This window comes from Eublepharis macularius, chromosome 2 (assembly GCF_028583425.1).
Source record: "Eublepharis macularius isolate TG4126 chromosome 2, MPM_Emac_v1.0, whole genome shotgun sequence".
Classification (NCBI taxonomy): domain Eukaryota; kingdom Metazoa; phylum Chordata; class Lepidosauria; order Squamata; family Eublepharidae; genus Eublepharis; species Eublepharis macularius.
The window spans coordinates 128,916,127-128,935,845 of NC_072791.1; the positions used below are offsets into that span (position 1 = coordinate 128,916,127).

The 19,719-nt window shown below is 41.7% G+C and overlaps 1 protein-coding gene across 3 annotated transcripts in view; it reads right to left on the minus strand.

The window, feature by feature from the left end:
- Positions 1-6,228: 6,228 nt before the first annotated feature.
- The window catches only part of USH1C (USH1 protein network component harmonin), a 123,557-nt gene continuing 110,066 nt past the window's right edge, over positions 6,229-19,719 (minus strand). For all 3 annotated transcript variants that reach the window (XM_054971502.1, XM_054971501.1, XM_054971500.1), the window contains 6 exons: positions 18,185-18,226; positions 17,869-17,922; positions 14,017-14,116; positions 12,422-12,531; positions 11,474-11,529; positions 6,229-7,706 (listed from right to left, as the gene is read on the minus strand). In XM_054971502.1, the coding sequence (XP_054827477.1) occupies positions 7,694-7,706; positions 11,474-11,529; positions 12,422-12,531; positions 14,017-14,116; positions 17,869-17,922; positions 18,185-18,226 (375 nt within the window). In that variant the 3' untranslated portion in view covers positions 6,229-7,693. The remainder of the gene's footprint in view (positions 7,707-11,473; positions 11,530-12,421; positions 12,532-14,016; positions 14,117-17,868; positions 17,923-18,184; positions 18,227-19,719) is intronic.

A 19,719-nucleotide genomic window follows, 5' to 3' on the forward strand; every position in this document is an offset into this window, starting at 1 on the left:
CAGTGGCCCATCCAGTCCAACATTCTGTCACACACAGTGGCTAGAAATCCAGTGCCATCTAAAGGACTGTCAGTGAGGCCAGGACACCAGAAGCCCTCCCACTGCCTTCCTTCCAGCACCAAGACAACAGAGCACCACCTCCCCACAAAGAGAATACCATCTATCTCCTGTGGCTAATAGCCACTGATGGACCTCTGCTCCATATATTTGTCCAGTCCCCTCTTGAAGCTGGCAATGCTTGTAGCTGCCACCACCTCCTGTGGCAACGAATTCCATGTGTTTATCACCCTTTGTGTAAAGTAGTATTTTCTTCTATCTGTTCTAACCCGACTGCTCAATAATTTCATAGAGTGCCCACGAGTTCTTGTATCGTGAGAAAGGGAGAAAAACACATCTTTCTCTACCTTCTCTAACCCGTGCATTATCTTGTAAACCTCTATCATGTCTCCCCTCAGTCGTCTTTTCTCCAGGCTAAAGAGCCCCAAGCGCCTCAATCTTTCCTCATAGGGAAAGTGTTCCAACCCTTTAATCATTTTAGTTGCCCTTCTCTGTACTTTTTCCAGTGCTATGATATCTTTTTTAAGGTGTGGCGACCAGAACTGTACACAGTACTCCAAATGAGGCCTCACCATCGATTTATACAGAGGCATTATGATACCGGCTGATTTGTTTTCAATCCCTTTCCTAATAACCCCTAGCATAGCATTAGCTTTTTTTATGGCAGTCGCACACTGTGCTGACATTTTTAGTGAGTTATCTATCATGACTCCAAGATCTCTCTCTTGGTCAGTCTCCGCCAGTTCAGACCCCATCAACTTGTATTTATATTTTGGATTTTTGGTTCCAATGTGCATTACTTTGCACTTGGCTACATTGAACCTCATTTGCCACATGGATGCCCACTCTTCTAGCCTCGACAGATCCCTTTGGAGTGCCTCACAATCCTCTCTGGCTTTCACCACCCTGAACAATTTCGTGTCATCTGCAAATTTAGCCACTTCACTGCTTAATCCCAATTCCAAATCATTAATAAACAAGTTAAAAAGCATTGGACCCAATACCGACCCCTGTGGCACCCCACTGCTCACCACCCTCCACTGTGAGAAGTGCCCGTTTATACTCACTCTCTGTTTCCTATTAATTAGCCAGTTTTCGATCCACAAGAGGACTTGGCCCTTTATCCCATAGCTACTGAGCTTACTTAGGAGCCTTTGATGAGGAACTTTGTCAAAAGCTTTCTGGAAGTCAAGATAAACAATATCTATCGGGTTTCCCTTGTCCACTTGTTTGTTCACTCCCTCAAAGAACTCTAACAGATTGGTGAGACAAGATCTTCCCTTACAGAACCCATGCTGAGTTTTCCTCATCAGCTTTTGGTCATCAATGTGCCCACTAATTTTATTTTTGATAATAGTTTCCACCAACTTACCCGGTATTGACGTCAGGCTGACTGGCCTGTAATTTCCCGGATCTCCCCTGGAACCTTTTTTAAAGATGGGGACAACATTAGCTACCTTCCAGTCCTCAGGAACAGATGCAGAGTTTAATGACAGATTACATATTTTTGTGAGGAGATCTACAAGTTCACACTTGAGTTCTTTCAGAACTCTTGGATGTATGCCATCTGGGCCCGGTGATTTATCAGTTTTTAAATTATCTAGCAGTCGCATAACCTCCTCTCTCGTCACCTCAATGTGACTCAGGTCTTTCAAAACCCCTCCCAAAGTCAGTGCTTCCGGAGTGGGCATGCACTTCTTATCTTCCACAGTGAAGACAGAAGCAAAGAACGCATTCAGCTTCTCGGCCATTTCCCTATCACCCTTTAGTAATCCTTTTACGCCTTGGTCATCCAAGGGCCCCACTGCCTCCCTAGCTGGTTTCCTACTTCTAATATATTTAAAGAATTGTTTATTGTTTTTCTTTATGTTCTTTGCAATATGCTCCTCATATTCCCTTTTTGCCTGTCTGATCACAGACTTGCACTTTTTTTGCCACAGCTTATGCTCCTTTTTATCAACCTCACTCCGACTAGTTTTCCACTGCCTAAAAGAATCCTTTTTACCTTTTACAGCTTCTATTACATTGCTTGTTAACCATGCTGGCCTTTTCCTAAACCTATTTGTGCCTTTCCTAACCAGCGGTATATATTTAATTTGAGCTTCCAGGATTGTAGTTTTAAATAGTCTCCAAGATTCCCCAAGTGTTTTGACCTTTTTTACTTTCCCTTTCAGTTTCTTCTTCACGTACCCCCTCATCTCAGAAAAGTTACCCCTTTTGAAGTTAAACATGGCTGTGTTGGTCTTATTTGGCAATTTCCTATTTATACATATGTTGTACTCAATAACATTATGGTCACTGTTCCCAAGTGGTGCAATCACATTTACATCTCTCACCAGGTCTTCAGCATTACTGAGGACCAAATCCAGGATCACCTCTCCCCTAGTAGGTTCTGTAACCATCTGTTCCATAGCACAGTCATTGAGACAGTCTAGAAACTCACTTTCTCTCCCCCGATTCGAACACCCATTGGCCCAGTCAATGTGTGGGTAATTAAAATCACCCATTACAACACAGTTTTTTTGTTTAGCAGTCATCTTTAATCCTGTCATCATTTTATAATCCTCCTCTATTTTCTGATCTGGAGGGCGATAACAAACTCCCACAGTTAAGTTTCCATTTGGGCCCGTAATTTCAACCCATAGCATTTCCAGAAGCGAATCTAATTCAGTTACCTTCTCAATCTTACTGGAATGTATACCTTCTCTGACATATAGAGCCACCCCACCACCAACCCTTCCCTCCCTATCCTTCCGATATAATTTATATCCAGGAATCACCGTGTCCCACTGATTTTCCTCATCCCACCAAGTTTCTGATATGCCCACAATGTCTATGGATTCGCCCAACACTAAACATTCCAGCTCCCCAATTTTACCTCGGACACTTCTAGCATTTGTATATAAACACCTGTAACTTCCCCGGCACACTTTGCCTCGAGACGTAGTTAGGTCATCTGCACTGTTTGTCTCCATCTCAGTTGACAACTCTAATCTATCTCCCTGTAGAAGTGTTATACCTAGCCCTTCATCTCTCTGAGATGAACCATCCTGAACCAGAGACACTTTATCTCTTGTCGGCTTTCCCCTAGCATTTAGTTTAAAAACTGCTCTGCCACCTTTTTGATTTTAAGTGCCAGCAGCCGGGTTCCTTCTCGGGACAAGTGGAGACCGTCTCTCTTGTACAGCTCCCGCTTGTCCCAAAAAGAATCCCAGTGCCTAACAAACTTGAACCCTTCCTCCCTACACCATCGTCTCATCCACGCATTGAGACTCCTGATCTGCGTTTGTCTCTCTGGCCCTGCGCGTGGAACAGGTAGCACTTCTGAGAAGGCTACCTTGGAGGTCCTGGCCTTGAGTCTCCTGCCTAACAGCCTAAATTTTTGTTCCAAGACCTCACGACTGCATTTCCCAACATCGTTGGTTCCAACATGGACCACGACCGCTGACTCTTCCCCAGCACTATCTACCAGCCTATCTATAACACGCGTAATGTCCGCTACCTTCGCACCAGGCAGGCAAGTCACCATACGGTCAGAACGCGGTTGTGCCACCCAGCTATCTACTTGTCTAAGGATCGAATCACCAACTACCAAGAGCCTCCCTCCTGCCCCACCCAGGGATGGTTCCTTGATGCGAAAGGAAACCTGCTCACCAACTGAAGAAGAGGTCCCTTCTGAGGGCATGTTCCCCTTATCCTCAGTACAGTGCCCTGATTCCACAAGATCCTCATTCTCCTTGACAACAAGAACGCTGCCATTTTTAGAGTGGGACACATCTATCCTGTCCCTGAGAATCTTGTCCTCGTGCCTATCTAACTGTCTCCGCTTCTCCAGGTCAGCCACCTTGGCCTCAAGGGTACGTACTCGTTCCCTGAGAACCAGGAGCTCCTTGCAGCGAGCACACATCCAGGACTTCTGACCAGAAGGCAGATAGTCATACATGTGACACTCAGTGCAATACACTGGAAAGCCCCCAACCCCCTGCTGGCATTCTGACTTCATTATTCTGTTTTAGGAATAACACAGAAAGAGGAAAGAAAACGGCTATGATCCCCCGGCTAAGAGCCACAGGCCAAGAGCCCTTTAGCTCTCGCCCTTCGGCTCGCGCCAAAGGCTCGCGCCCCTGCCCAGCAGTTGCCTTTTCAATGCAAAAGGTCACTTCCTGCTAAGCACAGGAGGTGAGCACAAAGGGGGTGTGTGGCTTGTACTCCAGCAACCCCCAGCAGCCTTACAAACACACTCACCCTCAAACACAATCAAGCCCAAACACACTCAGCCTCAAAACTACTCTCAAATCAACACAAAACTACACACAAAAGCCCCAAAGCTAGAGAGGACCACCCTTAGCTTCTCAGCTTAACCCACCACAGCCAAGAAAGGCAAAAAGCCCTTACCTCCTCTAGCAGCTGCAGACCATGTGCTCCTGAGCCCAGGTGACTCTGCTCTGCTCTGCCAGACACACTTGAAAAGTTCATTGGACAGCAGTCGGAGAGCCAAGCTGTAAAACCAGGACGCCTACATTTCCCATCAAAACTTGAGGGAAGCTGACAAGTGTCCAACCTGTGTCATTTGTCACTTGTAGCCTGGCCCTGGGTCAGTAATTTCCAGCCCTCCAGGATTTCCCACACTCTTAGAGTGCCAGACAGAAGCGAAGAATAGAGCTATAGGAGAGACGACACAGTGCATGCCTCCTGGTCTGACACCATCTGCTTGCTGATGGCAAAGATGAGTAGCTGCAGAATAACTCCTAAGCAGCTGGCTGCAAATGCTGCCCTTCATCAGATGGTCATAAAAACCAGCCAAGGGGAACAGGTGGCCATGGAAGCAACAAGTCAGAATTCCTCTGACACTGTGACAACTACATTGGGCACTGCCTTGTTTCCTGTGACTCACTGGATTGTTCCTTAACTCTGCCTACATCATGCCTTCTGACCTGCAGGTGGCTGACCTTTGTATCTCCAGGCCTTGAGATTTGGACGGACCCTCAGGCCAGACTACCGATGGCTCATGACTCTGTGCCCTGACCTCAGAACAAACCTTGACTATGCTGCTTGGGCTGGTGCTCAGGCCCACTTAACTCCACAGGCTGATGACACAGCCTGTGCTACCTAGCCTGGCCCCTGACAGTAAGTTCCACACAAATTAGACTTCTTACTCCTAGCTACACTATTGTTGCTAAGAAATGTACAGAAAGTCCCTTCTTTAAGGAGTTTACAGTCTTAAAATTAACACCCACACTCACCCACACACACAAAGATAACAAGGGATAGCAGGATTTGAGTCCAGTGGCAGCTTAGAGACCAACAAGGTTTTCAGGGTATAAGCTTGCTATGTGCAAGACAGGTGCATCTCTTCCCTTCGGGGGTGAAGGGGCTAATGTTGAGGAATGAGGATTAATTTTGTCCTGCATCCCAGTGGAGGAAATCCTGTGACACTTGCATCTTAAAATGTCCTTTGGAGCTAATTACTATGAAGCAGCAAAGATACAGAATAAGACTGGGGTTGCTTTTGAGTTCCATTAAAGGAGAAGGCTCTAGTGCACACTATCTAGAAAAAAATTAGTAAAAATCAACTTCATGATATTTTCTATTGATTTCCAATTACATTCTCAACTCTTTTCTTTTAATTTTGAAGCAAACCATTACAAGTAGCTATCAAAATGCTATTAAACACACAACGTTTCTCACATTTGACAACAACCATTTTAATTTCAAATTATTTTATTATCTGTTACATATAATGGCAATTTAGTCTCAGGTATTCTTGCCTACCTTGGCACACTGGAACACTAGTGCAAGAGGAATAAAGAAATAATGTGTTTCAATACAAAGATAAGAAGAAAATGTATGTACTGGATCAACTGAGTAAGATAGCAGTTTTAAAATCAATCAGTTTTCAGTTGTTTATTTCAATTTATCTCATGAATGTTTTAAGAGTTTTTCTTCATGCTTTGAGTATTAATAAAATTTTGACCCTATCCAGAGAACCAAAGAAACTGTCCACAGCTATGTGAACACTGCTGTGCATAGATTCCTTGTGCCTAATGCATAAGCTTGTGTATGGGCTTCCACACAAGGATAACAAATAGGTTATGAATTATTTACTGGATTCCTGATCTTTTCTCCCATGTGGTGTAGCTGGTATGCACTGGAAATCTCTTTCCACCTTCTAACATAGATTGTAAGCCCTCTTGATAAGGGTGATATAATGTGTTCACCACAATGCCACTGCAATATGATACATAGATAATAGTAGCAGAAGCTGTGACTTGGTCTGAATTCAAGTGTTGGGGTTTTCCTGGACTGATCTGAGAGACTGCAGTAAGGCTAGTTACTTACTAGGTAAAATTTACTTCTCAGTAAAGAAGGTTGAGATATGTGGATTCTATGAAGAATTTAAATATCACTTGCTGGACAGGAATTCCTGGGAAACTTTCACTGGAATGGATTCTATAGGCTCCAGGGTGGAAAGAGGAAGACTGTGTGAGGGAAGGGGATTTTTTTTTCTAGGTTCCTCATCTTACTATCCTCCAGTTCCTCATGGCATATGGTCCACAAGTGTTTTACAACCTCAGCAGATAGTTTTCAGAGTATGTGGAGAAGGGGAGATGGGGAAGATCCTTTTATGTGAACTCCGACTCATGCCACTATTGGATTCAAACTACTGGTTTGGATCCAGTGATTAATCAGTGGAAGGTGCTGACAGTTGCAGATCTTTTCCACGTTCCCCTCCCCTACAGTCCTTTCTCACTCTGGGAAAGTTTATTCCTAACCATCTGTATAGAAGATTCTCATTGAATCACCCTTTTGGATTCAAGAAGTTGGATCACCCTTTTCTGACAGTGCAGCTCTGCTAATAGAAGAGGGAGGAGGAGGTGATTTTGTCCCTTTCTTTCTCCTCAATATATCTTCCTGACCTATGGGTATTAGTCACATGTGGGTCCCACAACTTTTTCTTACACTTGGAAAGGACTGCTGCAGGAGGAGGGGGGGTGGGAGGAACAAGGAGGAGACCTGTGATCCTTGCACCTGCACAGCACCAGATCCAACCTACTGTTACTGTTGTGTTGAATCCCATGTGTAAGTCTGTTGACTACACATAGGGTTGATTTATGGATTCATGTCCAAGCTTCTACAAAGGCTGTTCAATGTGTTAAAGGCAGACAGAATAAATTTCAAAATGTGATCCTATTTTATTATAAGGTCTGTACTAAACTGCCTTATGTAGGTAAAAAGCACAGCATAGCATAGTGTATATTTCTACCAATCCTTGGCTAAACTGTTTCTGAATCTGTAATAAAAAATCTGCCTATGAGAAAGAACAGAAATCTCCTTTGCAATGATAATTTTTAAACCATTTCACATGCAGTACACTTAAGACTGATTCAAAATTGGCTCCTTATTCTTATTATTTATAATCAGTTCTTCACTTACTGGCAGTTACAGCTAAACATTAAGCATGGCTTATGGGAGAAAATGAATGACATGTCAAGTTCAAATTCGAGGTATCCAGTGAATAATTTGTAGAATCAGATTTTCATCTATTGAAAGACATTTATGATTTTACAAAAGTGGTTCGATACCTATATATTTGTAGTTTTCTTCAAAATGAATACATTTGGTTTCTCCCATGTTATTAAAAAAATGTCCTGAAACGGGGAAAAAACAGTTGTTAAACTCCATCTTTGTAAAACTTTGATAAGAATTGAGATAGCAATACTGAGTAACAGTGAAATAAACTGGTGCTTACAGCATCTATCCCTTCTGTGAGTATGCACAAAATACTCATGCAAATTGACATAAAAATAAACAAATCTTAAATGGACTGATCACTGATTAACTACCATTTATTGCGGTAGGTTTACTAAGGCCCAAACTGCAAGTGACAGTGGCCACGGGTTCATCTCATGTCTGCCAATGTCATTTAAGTATTTGTCATTCTTTTAAAATTGCTGTGAGGCCACAATCCAGTGTGTGTATGGCACGGCAGCCTTAGGAGATCTTGTTTCCTCCTGTATTATTTCAGGTGCCAAAACCGGAATGGGGAGCTGTTTTGGCACCAGAAAATGTGACTGGGTGGGGGGGAGAGCTCCTGGTGTTACCATGCCACACAGTTGCTCCAGACTGGGACCTCACAAGAATTTTAGAAGGACTACAAATGCTTCTAAAACAGTGTTGGTGGCCATGGGATGGATCCGTAGCTGCTGTCGATTGTAGTTTGGCCTTAATAGAGCATACTGGAAATAAACAGTGTGCCCAGAAAGGGCTATTTCCCTGCCATGTAAGCAGCAGAGAAAGGGCCCTTTAAACGCCAGTTGGCCCACGGAGGGGGGATCCCCCCTCCGTGAGCCAGCTGGCACCCAGAAAGAGCAGTTTCCCTGCCACACAAGCTGCTGGCAAGCTGACTGGAGTGGGGGGTAGATGGGTGTTAGAGCCCTCCCGGCGCCACTGGCAAGCAACACTGGGAGCGCTTGAACATTTAAATCTCCCCTTGCTCCAGCTGACTGGCAGCAGCCAGTCAGCTGGAGTGGGGGGAATGGGGTTAAAGCACTCTGGCCCAGCCTGGACCAGCAAACCAGTCATTTTGCAGACTGGGCTGGACCTTGAAATGTTTGTGGTCCGTGGGTCCATGAGATGCCACAGACCATGGACCCATGGCCCATGGGTTTTTCCTAGTCCTTGCCAACCTCTACTGGCTATCAATCTGATCTCAAGCACAACTCAAAAGTGTTGGTTTTGGCATTTAAAGTCCTACATGGTTTAGGACTGGTGTATCTGAAAGACTGTCTTCTCCATATGTTCCTGCCCAAGAAATAAGATCACAGAGGAAGGCCCTCCTGACTGTCCCATCAACCAAAGAAGTTCAGTTGGTGGGTACAAGGAGAAGGCCTTTTTGGAGGCAGCCCCTCACTCTCTACCTTCAAGAGGCACTGGATGCCTCTTTTTTATTTAGAATGGCTTTTGTTTAGCCACTTTTAATGTATGGGTAGTTTTAACCTGTGTTTTTGATGTATCATTTGGTGTAACCCTCATAATCTCTAATCGGCCTTTCTCCCTGGTTGTGTTTTTTTGTATGTCTATATACCTTCATTGTATTGTTAAATATTTATATATACATTTTAAATGCTGTTTTAAAGTTTTAAAATATTGATGTTGATGTTTGCCACCTTGGGGGCTATATTTTGGTGAAAAGGTGGCATATAAATGTTTCAAATAAATAAAATAAATGATTGGAAGTTAAAAATTAACATGCCATATCTAGCCACCCATAAAGAATCTTATGTTATGTTCCAGAGCCCTTCATGCACTTCAGTGAGATCCAATGATCCATAGAAATATATCTATTAATTGTCTCACTTAATTAATGAAAATGATATATATATAGAACTGCTGGGGCTACTTTACAGGCAGGAAAACTATGTGGATGCACAAATTGCTACAACTACAAGATTCACTGGAGTCAATCGGCAGAATTTGAGAAACTATTTGCAATTCAGTCCTACTGAAGGTCAATATTATGTAGGTTGTAACCATCCCTGGGTTACAATTAAAATAATTCATTTTAAGCCTCCCAAGGAAAAATAACCAACTAAACTAACGTGCAATTGGGGGCAAAATGATCCCAAACTCCAGAAAAAGGAATGGAAACCTGATATAGCTCTCTCAACCATGGCATTAGCTACTAAGAAAAAAATCAGGCTTCAAGGATAACTTTCTTCAGCAATGCAGGACAGAAAAGAGTAAAATTTGAAATTGGGGATCAAAAATACCTCTCATCAAATCCTCAGAAATGTAAATGGAATAAAATTGACCCCCCCTACACACACACTTTTAAAGCACAAGACACAGTTTATTTTAAAGAAAGCAATAATTTTTAACTGTCACCATATGTGACTTGCCCACCGCTGCCACCAGGTGCGAGTCGACCACAGACAAGGGGAAAAAATAAGCATATAACAGACCCTTGCAATGGAAAGGGGCATTCCATTCCTGCCAGTTAAAGGGTTAACAAAAAGAAGAGAAAATATCTGTATTCTTTCTGCTAGCCTTCTTGTAAACTGCCCTCAGGATGCACCTGATGGAGCCTTACAATTAAGAGCTCTTCCTGACTAACAAAGGGAAACAATCAGCTCAGTGCCCAGTCTTGTCTTGCAGAAGGCTAGAATGACCCCATCTTCCAAAATTGTAATACAGTTCAATTTGAGCTTTTCAATGTAGCTATGGGGCAGAAGGGAGACTTTGATAGAGCACAACAAAGGAAAACAATTAGCTCAGTGGAGAGATGGCTAGGGGTTATCTAAAGTTCCAGACTGAATGGCTCCTTCAAGTCTGGTAAATGTGAAGAGGTTCAGAGGATGCCTGCAAACATGCCGAGGCATGTCTTGCAGGGGGCCAGAATGACCTCATTTTCCAAAACTGCAATACAGTTCAATTTGAACTTTTCCATGTGGCTATGGACGTAAGGGAAACTTTTAGAGAGCACAAACCTAGGGCTTTCACAACAATTCAGGTTGCAAACAGTGGTTTCCTTGGGGGTCATTTCAACCCCCAGTTCCAAAACTTGTGTGATACACCGGATACAAAAGTGTGATATTTTTGCACAACAAATATCTATTATTTAAAATTTATCTCCCTAATTTATGTTTTAACTATTTGCTCCATGTTCCTATAAAATGGAGATAATACGTATCGGTCCATTTATGTATGCATGGAAACAGTGCTAAAATTATTTTTGCAGTATTTGTTGGGGTCAGTAGAACCCCTAAATACAATTATGCAAAGTACTTTCACTTTCAAGCTAAGTCTATTGAGGGCAAAAATGACCCTTTTCACTAGCTAGATGAACCTCAGACTTAAAAAAGAAAGGCAGGGGTGAGGGAAGAGAGGGACTTCAGGGCATTGCAGTTCATTGGGGAGAAAGCATAACAGGAATTGGGTGTCTGTCAAAAATTTTAAATGGGTAAACCAATTTTTTTTCAATGACTTCTAGGGTCAAAATAACCCCCGTTTTTAAAGATATTGAGGGAAAGAAATGCTTTATGTTCAAGATTTTTCATCGTGCAGTCTTCTTCCCATTTCTCACAATAGACAATTCTTGCAATTTAAACCCTTGTTTCGTGCTATTTTTTTTTTGGCACTGGTAAGTAACTGAACTTATTCTTATGGAAACCCACTGCTAGCTGCCAGCATGTGCTTCTCCAACATAACCTGCTCAGTCTTAGTCTCATTTTCTTCAGATTTCCCTTATACACTCAGCATCTTGATCCTCTCTACTGATATTTCTCCAGTTTGATTACATCTTTCTAACATATTATAACAAAAGCTGGACATAAATCTGAAAAGTTCAGCTGAGGCCAAATAAAAAGGATCTGTAGATTAATTTTTGTGAACAAGTATAAAGTGGCAGAAGTCTTACATTTCATCATCATATTCTTTGGGAGGAGATACTGCAATGACCAAGTCAATCCAGTCCTGCAAAAGAAAAGTATTATCCATCTTCAATTTTAATAATCAGGAAAACACACCTTCAAAGTAGACTTTTCTCCTTAGAATATAATAGTGAGAATGCCATTTTAATGCACATTTTTCTAGCACTATTACTGTACATTAGTTTGGCACATAGTTAACTGGAAGGCCAAATGATTCCTTAAGCACGTGGATAGTTAGCAAACCTAGATGCTATATTTGTCAGAGGGATTCTTGTGGGAAGTTGGATTCTATGCTTTGTTTTACTTGTACATGAAACATTTATGTGTTTACTTCATTTATACCTTGCTTTTCTTCCCAATGAGAACTCAAGCGACTTGCATTGCTCTCTTCTCCTCTATTTTATCCCTACAACAACCCTGTGAGGTAGGTGAACTTAAGAGTTTGTGACTGGCCCAAGGTCACCTAGCAAACTTCTGTGGCATTTTATTTGTACAAGATTTCAACTGACTCCCCCGCCCCGTGCCACCGCCCACTACAGGCTAAATGAGATTTTGGAAAAACTAAATGTTTAACTATGATTTTGAGACTGTCAGAGCTATACTGTAAGGATTTTTTTCCTGTTCAGGTATGAAAAAACGACATAAAAGGAACAACTTCTAATGAAACAAAGTGAATGATAATAACCTCCAGGTTTAGCCAATGAATTTGTATTTTTTGTACTATATTCATTAATTAATAAATATAATATAGTTTCAAGAATGGGATTCCTATACTTCCTTCACTTTTATTTCTGTAGAAAGCAGATGTGTTAACATTTATGTTCTTATTTTTAACCAATAAGCTGATTAATGATGTACTGACACTTCTAAAAAACATAGTGATATGTATAAATATGCATAGTCTTAACTAAGTAAGAAAATGGCTGTTAACTTACCCCACCCATATTCCAGGCTTTGGCAATAGTTGCTTGAGCTTCTTCCCCCGTGACATCCAATAAAATCTTGCCATTCACAGCCATTATTTCATCCCCTTTTACAATTCCTCCTGATAAAAGAAATACAACATCTTCCTGAATTTCATAGACATTTAGAACTCAGCATTATGAGAATTCTGAAGCATTTATTGAAGGAAAGACTCTTGGATAGTAGATACAGACATATGGTTTTTTAAAAAAAATACAGGAATCAGACATATAAATACTATTTTTAATAGCCATAGTCACAGAAAAGTAAATGCTGCATGTATACAAGCATGGCACAATTAAACAATGCAGGAGATAATCTGTAGTTTATGAAAAAATATCTCAGTGGGAAGGTATGTTACACATTTCTTATTTACTTATTTGTAGTATATGGATCTTTATCATACTGAGGCCATTGCTGGCCAATGGGTATTTCTGAAATACATAAGCATGCTAAACAATTAAAATGATAAGAATGAACCCTGCCCCATTGTAATTTATGTCAACAGTGACTGCAATAATAGTATCAATAGTAGAAATGGAGGCAAGAGGAGCTTAATCAGGATTTTGGCAGTGGTTAACATAATGCCTCAAATGGTTTTTTAAAAACATGATTTAAAGGCTTTTGTTTAGCCATTTCATTTTAAAACATTTTGAGGTTTGGATAACCTCCTTAAGAACAGCATGATTTACTGGGGTATAAGGATTACTTAGGATCATGAAGCAGCAAGCAGGGAAAAAATGAATTTCAATGGAATCAGCACTATTTGTCTATCCCATTATTTTTTTATGAGGGCCGACAGGCAAACCTAGACATGTAATAACAGCTCTCGCTCATTTATCTTTTTTCTTGCTAAACAGCTCTCATTTATTTATCATTTTTCTTGATTTTTCTTTTCTTTTTTCACACTACTCCTTTTCTGAAGTACTCTCATAATATCTGAAGGCTTGCAAAACTTAGATCAAATGAGTGATATGATATACACTTTCTCTTTGTCTGTTGTGCTACCTGTGGCACACCAGATATTCAGGTTGCTTCTACCACTTGAGGTTTCTTTACCCCACAAGTACCCTCAAGCGTACCTTGGAAGATATTGATATAGTATGGTAATAAACATAACTGAGCATTAGAAACAAAGACTGATTCAAGTTTTATTAAGATTTAAGTAACGGAAAAAATTAATTTAAAATATATTAAGCAAAAAAATGAGGAGAAATAGAACACTGAATCTAACTATTGTCCCTGAATATACCTTGATTAGATATACTAACCTTTCCATTTGTTACATTTGTATCTACCATATATACTTTCCTTGGCTGCTGTGGTAACCCAAGGCTTTCAGATGTTGTCGTCTTAGCAGCACTTCCTTCAGTGTCTTTCCTTCAACTCCCCTTTTCTCAAGTGACCCTGATTTCCCCCAACGTCTACTAATCAGGCCTCCACCTAACTAATCACGACTAATCATTAGCAGTGACCAATCCTCTTTCAGTTCCCACCTTTGTCTACTAAACTCATTCGATCAACTGTATTTTTCTTATGCCCTTTACTCATTTTTCACACTACCTACCATGTTTGTCTGCAGCACCCCCTTCGTAAATAGCAGACACCACTATTTTTCCAATTGGAGAATTGATGCCTCCTTCAACAGCAAGATCTAATGACCCTTCCTATTAAAAAATGAATTGTTCATAAAAGATTAAAGAAAATAAAACATAATAATTTTTTTTTGCAATTAAAAGTGGAACTGGAATTGAATGACTTTAAATTGTTGCTTAGGGTAGCCTGTGGTTTACAAATGTACGTGTAATGCCTGGTGTCCTGCCTGTTCCTGAGCACATGCTGCAGCAGTTCTGGGGACTTTGTGGCAGGATAAGGATTATACAAAAGCAATAATATACCTTTTTTTGCAATTTCAGTTTTTATTATAATTATTGCATGTATTATACTACATAGTAACTTAATATAAAGAACAGAGTGAAAAAGAGAGGAATGTTTACAGCAATTCATAAAAAGAAAAAGGATATGTTTTATCTCTAACTTTTTCATGCAAATACGTTACAAAAACTGCATTTGCAAGGGTGGAGACTGGTTTAGCAGGCCTTTAGTGCGATCCTGAACAGAGCTACTCTCTTCTAAGTCCATTGATTTAGAAAGGTTTAGGATTGCACTGCTATCCTCTCCCCCTTGCCTCTGGGTTGCCTTTTAAATATTCTGTTCATGTGCATGCCTGTAGGTCTTCAGGGTTCAGTCCTCTGCCAGGGGTATGAAACATAGTGAGTGGGCGCTTTTTGGCTCTTGTGTAAAGTGCAGCAGCAAAAATGCAAATCTCCAGGATAGCTCCACGATCATATCTTTGCCCATCGTATTGTACAATTGCAGTACTGAGCAAGTCAGTTATGCCTCATCTCTTTATTGTGAGGCATGGTCAACTTGCTTGGTACTGTAATTACCTTTAATACTGATGTTTTGCTGCAGGTTTTATAGTCTAGGGCAGGGATTAGTGTGCCTTTATGAATTTTGTATTATGTTGTATGTTCTGTTTGGATTTTACTGGATTCTTTGATGTTTTGTTAATTTAACTGTTGTCACTGATTATTGATCTGAACCACTTTGAGCTCTTAACAGAAGAGAAGTTATATAACAATCAAATCAATAAATAGTGATATATATGTATAATGACCCATCCAATAAAAGTTTGTTTAAAATAAATAGATCATGTGCTAAATTCTGGCTCCCTTATACATTTAATAGGCTACTTTAATTTAATAGTTTCAGATGGGTAGCCAAAACTATTCTTCTGCAGTAGAAGAGCAAGATCTGAGTCCAGTGGCACCTTGGAGACTAATGGGATTCCCACCATTTCAGCTTTTGAGACTCAAAACTCCCTTTGTCTCTGCCAGGATTATAAAGACTCTTTCCTTTTTCCACTACTTGTATCTGAAAAAGGGAGCTTTGACATTCGAGGGTTCATGCTGTGGAGGTCTGGGTGGTCTCTGAGATGCCACTGGACTCAAATCTTACTCTTTAATATTTATTCTTAAACGCTTAAAAAGGAAATGAACCATTTAACAATCTGTAGGCTTCAAAGAGAGCCAGTGTGGTAGTAGTTGGAGTATTGGCTTGGGAAACCCTGGGTTCAGATCCCCCACTCTGTGGATGTCTTTGGGCCAGTCACTCTCTCTTAGCTTAGCCAACTTTACAGGGTTGTGATACTGCTGTTCAGGTAGTGCCCCATGATTTGAGAACAGGGTGTTGGAATTATGCAGGATTCTCTTTGTCTTTGTGAAGAAGGTGGTGAAATGGTTTCTGAAGAGAATGGGGCACTACAGAATGCAAGAGCGATGCTCTTTCCAAGTGTGGAAAAGGATGTACATCTGTAGTTTGCCAGGCCTCATTAATGGCTTTGGCTTTCCAATAAAAAGAGCCACCTGCTGTGTAGGCAGGATTTTTCAAAGCCAATGAAGGAAGAAAAAAATCAAAATATTAAGGACAGGTTCTTGTGTAAGTGTGGCAAACACTGCATCTTAACTTGTAAATCTTTTAGCCTTAAAAGAGTCAGATTAGTAGTCACAGTATTGTGGATGTCCCAGTCAAACCTAGACTGCGCTCCAATTCTAATCCTGCATTGCTTATTGGAGGTCTTTGATGTCTGATTTGAACTGCTTTTCAGAAGTTGTAATCAGCCTTGAGTCTCAATGAGAAAGATGGCTACAAATGAAGCTAACAACAATGAAGAGCCTTTTTTATAGGTGGGAAAAAACAAGAACTTGGTGTTTTGAACAAAACAAAGAAAAGTACAGTGAGTATGTTTAGACTCCAGGCTCTAATTCATGAAGTCCAGAAAGATCTGGATGCTTGGCAAGATCTGTCTTCACAGACTCTGAGAAACAATTTTTCTTCATAGCAGAAGTCCCATAAACACTGTGGATCAAAAGTGGATGACCACTCTTCTGCCAACTACCTTTCTCACTGTTCCACATACTTTCTTTTATGGAATGTCTTCTACAGAAATTCTCCACTCCCTCAGGAGAAAATGTGTCAGCTCCTTTTTTCCTTTTGAGTTCATCCCCGTCCCTTGTTCCCCTTGGCAGGCAACCACTCACCCAGCCTCTGAGTAGCATTCATCTCCCTCTAGAGGGCAATGTTTCCAGACCAAGACCCACTATGCTGGGGCGGGGGGTCACATTCAAATAATAACTAAAATATCTTTATGAGGCTTAAAAGCCTGTTTTCAGCGTCAAAGTTCAGCACTGGGATAAGTGAAGAAATGATATAGAGAAGAATTTCTTTTGTGCACTCAGGATCTAACTAGATGAGATGCCATTCCCAGGTGCCTCAGTGCATTAGTAAATAATGCCTCTGCTGCCATTTCAGGTCAGAAAAATGGTGTGAATGGTAGGGTTGTCAGGCAGAGACTGGCAACTGGCAGGTGGCTGGAGGTGAGGAAATAGGATGGGTGCAATGTCAGCAATGTCACTACCTCCATTCTGAGTACAGCCACAGAGTTTCTGGCAATTCCTAGCACTGCTTTTTGTTACTTTCAGGTTGTACCCTGAAGTCATGTAGTAATGTCAACATTACTGTTTTTTATTTTATTTTTCTTCCACTGCAGCAGCCAGCAAAGAGGTTTCCTGGCAGGAGCCCTCCACATCATAGCAGGAGGCTTAGTAAGCCTATTGTGAGGGGAAGGTAAGACCCCCCTCCCCCTATGTCACAGTGGTCTTGCCCAGAATAGGGACCCCAAAAAACTCTTTAAAGGTGTTTTAGGACTTTATAAAATGGAGGTCTAGCTCTGAGACAAACCTAGGATCTGGTATAATTTTGCCCTCTGTACTAACAACTACAGGCACATTTAAAGTTATGTAGAGGAAATTCTAGTACACTTAATGGATTGGACATAAAGGTGCTCATTAAAGAATAGATTTTACTTATGCATGGAGAGAGTCCTGCAATTTTTTTGGATTTCCAGTTGAGCTGTGTCCTTAAGAGCCTTGGGTTCAGCTTTGTTGGCTAGGGTTGCCAGCTCAAGCCTGGAAAAATCCTGGAGATGGGAGAGGGGGGGCTGGAGAGAGCAGGGGTTTGGGAGAGGAGAGACTTCAGTGGGGTATGATGCCATACAGCTGATCCTCCAAAGCAGCCATTTTTTTTTCAGGGGAACTGATCTTTATAGTCTGGAGATCAGTTATAATTCCAGGAGGTCTCCAGCAATCACCTGGAGGTTAGTAAGCCTAGTAGTAAAGCAGAGTACAGGAGACATGATAAGGTGGAAAAGGTTGTTTGGGGTTCTTTGGATCCAACCCAATGTGAATTTGATCCCAAGCATCTATTATTTTACAAGCTGAACACTAGTGCTATATCTAAACAAAGAAATGGCCTCCTAGAACCTTAACAGGTATTTTGCTTTTATCACATACATTACCTTCTTAATATGCAGAAGGCGCACATCTTTCCCCATAATCTGATCAGGTGAAAACTAGAAGAAGTAAAACAGCAATAAATCATGATTATTTTTCAAATGCAAATGCGTAAAATGTATAATTTGAAGAATGACACTTTAAATGACATATGAATCCTTCCAAAGCCAGTCTTGACAGAACGCTCCAAATTGCAGGCCTAGAGACCAGTTCTTCCCTTAGGTCAGAAAACTGAAAATGTCCCCAATGTCAAAAGCAACTTCAGAGAAACATAGCAAATGAAAAAAATAACAAATGGTCTATATTTCAGACCCTTCTTACCATTGTGTAGGGATCAAAGTTTTCCACATACTTCTGGAAGCCCTGAAAATAATACTGATAATCAAAGATGTGCATGCAAATCATAAATAAAAGCAGACTTCTAAGCAAGCTAAGCTACAAAAGAACTGAAGATGAAGACACATAAAGATGCCAGTGTTCCTCCTGACAGTCAGAAGATACGTTTACATAGCACCTTAAAGCTAGGGTTGCCAGTCCCTTGCTGGGGATGGGGGATCCCCCGCTCCCACCCTCCACTCCCCACTTACTTGGCCAGTGGGAGGGGGACGTCCCTTCTGGGATGCGTTCCCGTGCAGTGTGGTGTGCTTCCATGTACCACAGCCGCCTGAATTAGACCCAAATCGGGCCACTGTGGAATGTGGGAGCACTCCCATGTTCTGCAGCAGCTGGATTGGGCCAGATTCGAGCCGGATTTGGGCCAAATTGAGCCGCTGCTGGGCCCAATTCGGCCCCCCAACAGAGCACAAGAGCTCTCCCACGGCGGCACATGGCTTGCACAATGAGGAACACCAAAGGTAGGTGCTGGGCCTCCAACCTCTTGCCCGCAAGGGTGGTGGTGGTTGGGGGACCTGGCAACCCTACTTAAAACTGAAATTGTGTGATTCAGTAAACAGACAAACTTAATATGAAGAAACCTACTGAATTTAGTGAGAATTGTTGAAGATTTAATCTGGTTATCCATAGTGAAAATTACAGCAAGTGAACCTATAATGGATAATGTTGAGCTTCAGTAGTGTAACTAAGGGCAGAACTAGATGACGCTGGAAGGCAGGAGCCTTGGTACCATGGTGGTCCTGAACAGAATTGGGCCCTGAAGTGGTTAATCCCCAGAGACTAGGGTTGCCAATGCTGGGTTGGGAAATTTCTGCAGATTTGGGGACAGAGCTTGGGGAAGGCAGAGTCTGGGGGGGGGGGGAGAGCTCAATGGGGATTTGATGCTATAGAGTCCACCCTTTGAATCTGCCACCTCCTCATCTGTATGGAGATCAGTTGTAATTCTTTGAGAACTCCAGCTCTCAACTGGAGATTGGCAACCCTATAGAGATTCCTGTATTGCCTAGTCTGGCCTTAAGCCTGGCTAACATAGGTTCTTTCTGATGATGCAGCAATGTATGAGGCATAGCTAGGATGGAATGGATGCGCATACAGCCTAGAAAACAGAATACTTCTAAAACCCATTTGTTCTCAGCTGAACACACAGCAAAATACAATTCTCCTATGCATGCATTTTTAATCCAGTTCCAAATAATGTGCTTTTCTTCAGGGGGTACACAGAAGGAGAGACAGTATGGTCTCTGGGCTCTGGAACGCAGTTCTGGCAGTTCCCCAAAGATGTCACATGTCAGGTGGCCCCGCCCACCTGACTCAGCCGTTTTGGGCCCGTTTCAGCTTGGATTGGGGCCAAAATGGCCTGGATTGGGCCTCTGATGGGTGGTGGATCACTATCCCATTCAGCAGCGGCCCAATTCTGACCATTTTGGGCCCCTTTTCGGCCATTTTCAGCCCCCTTTTGCCAT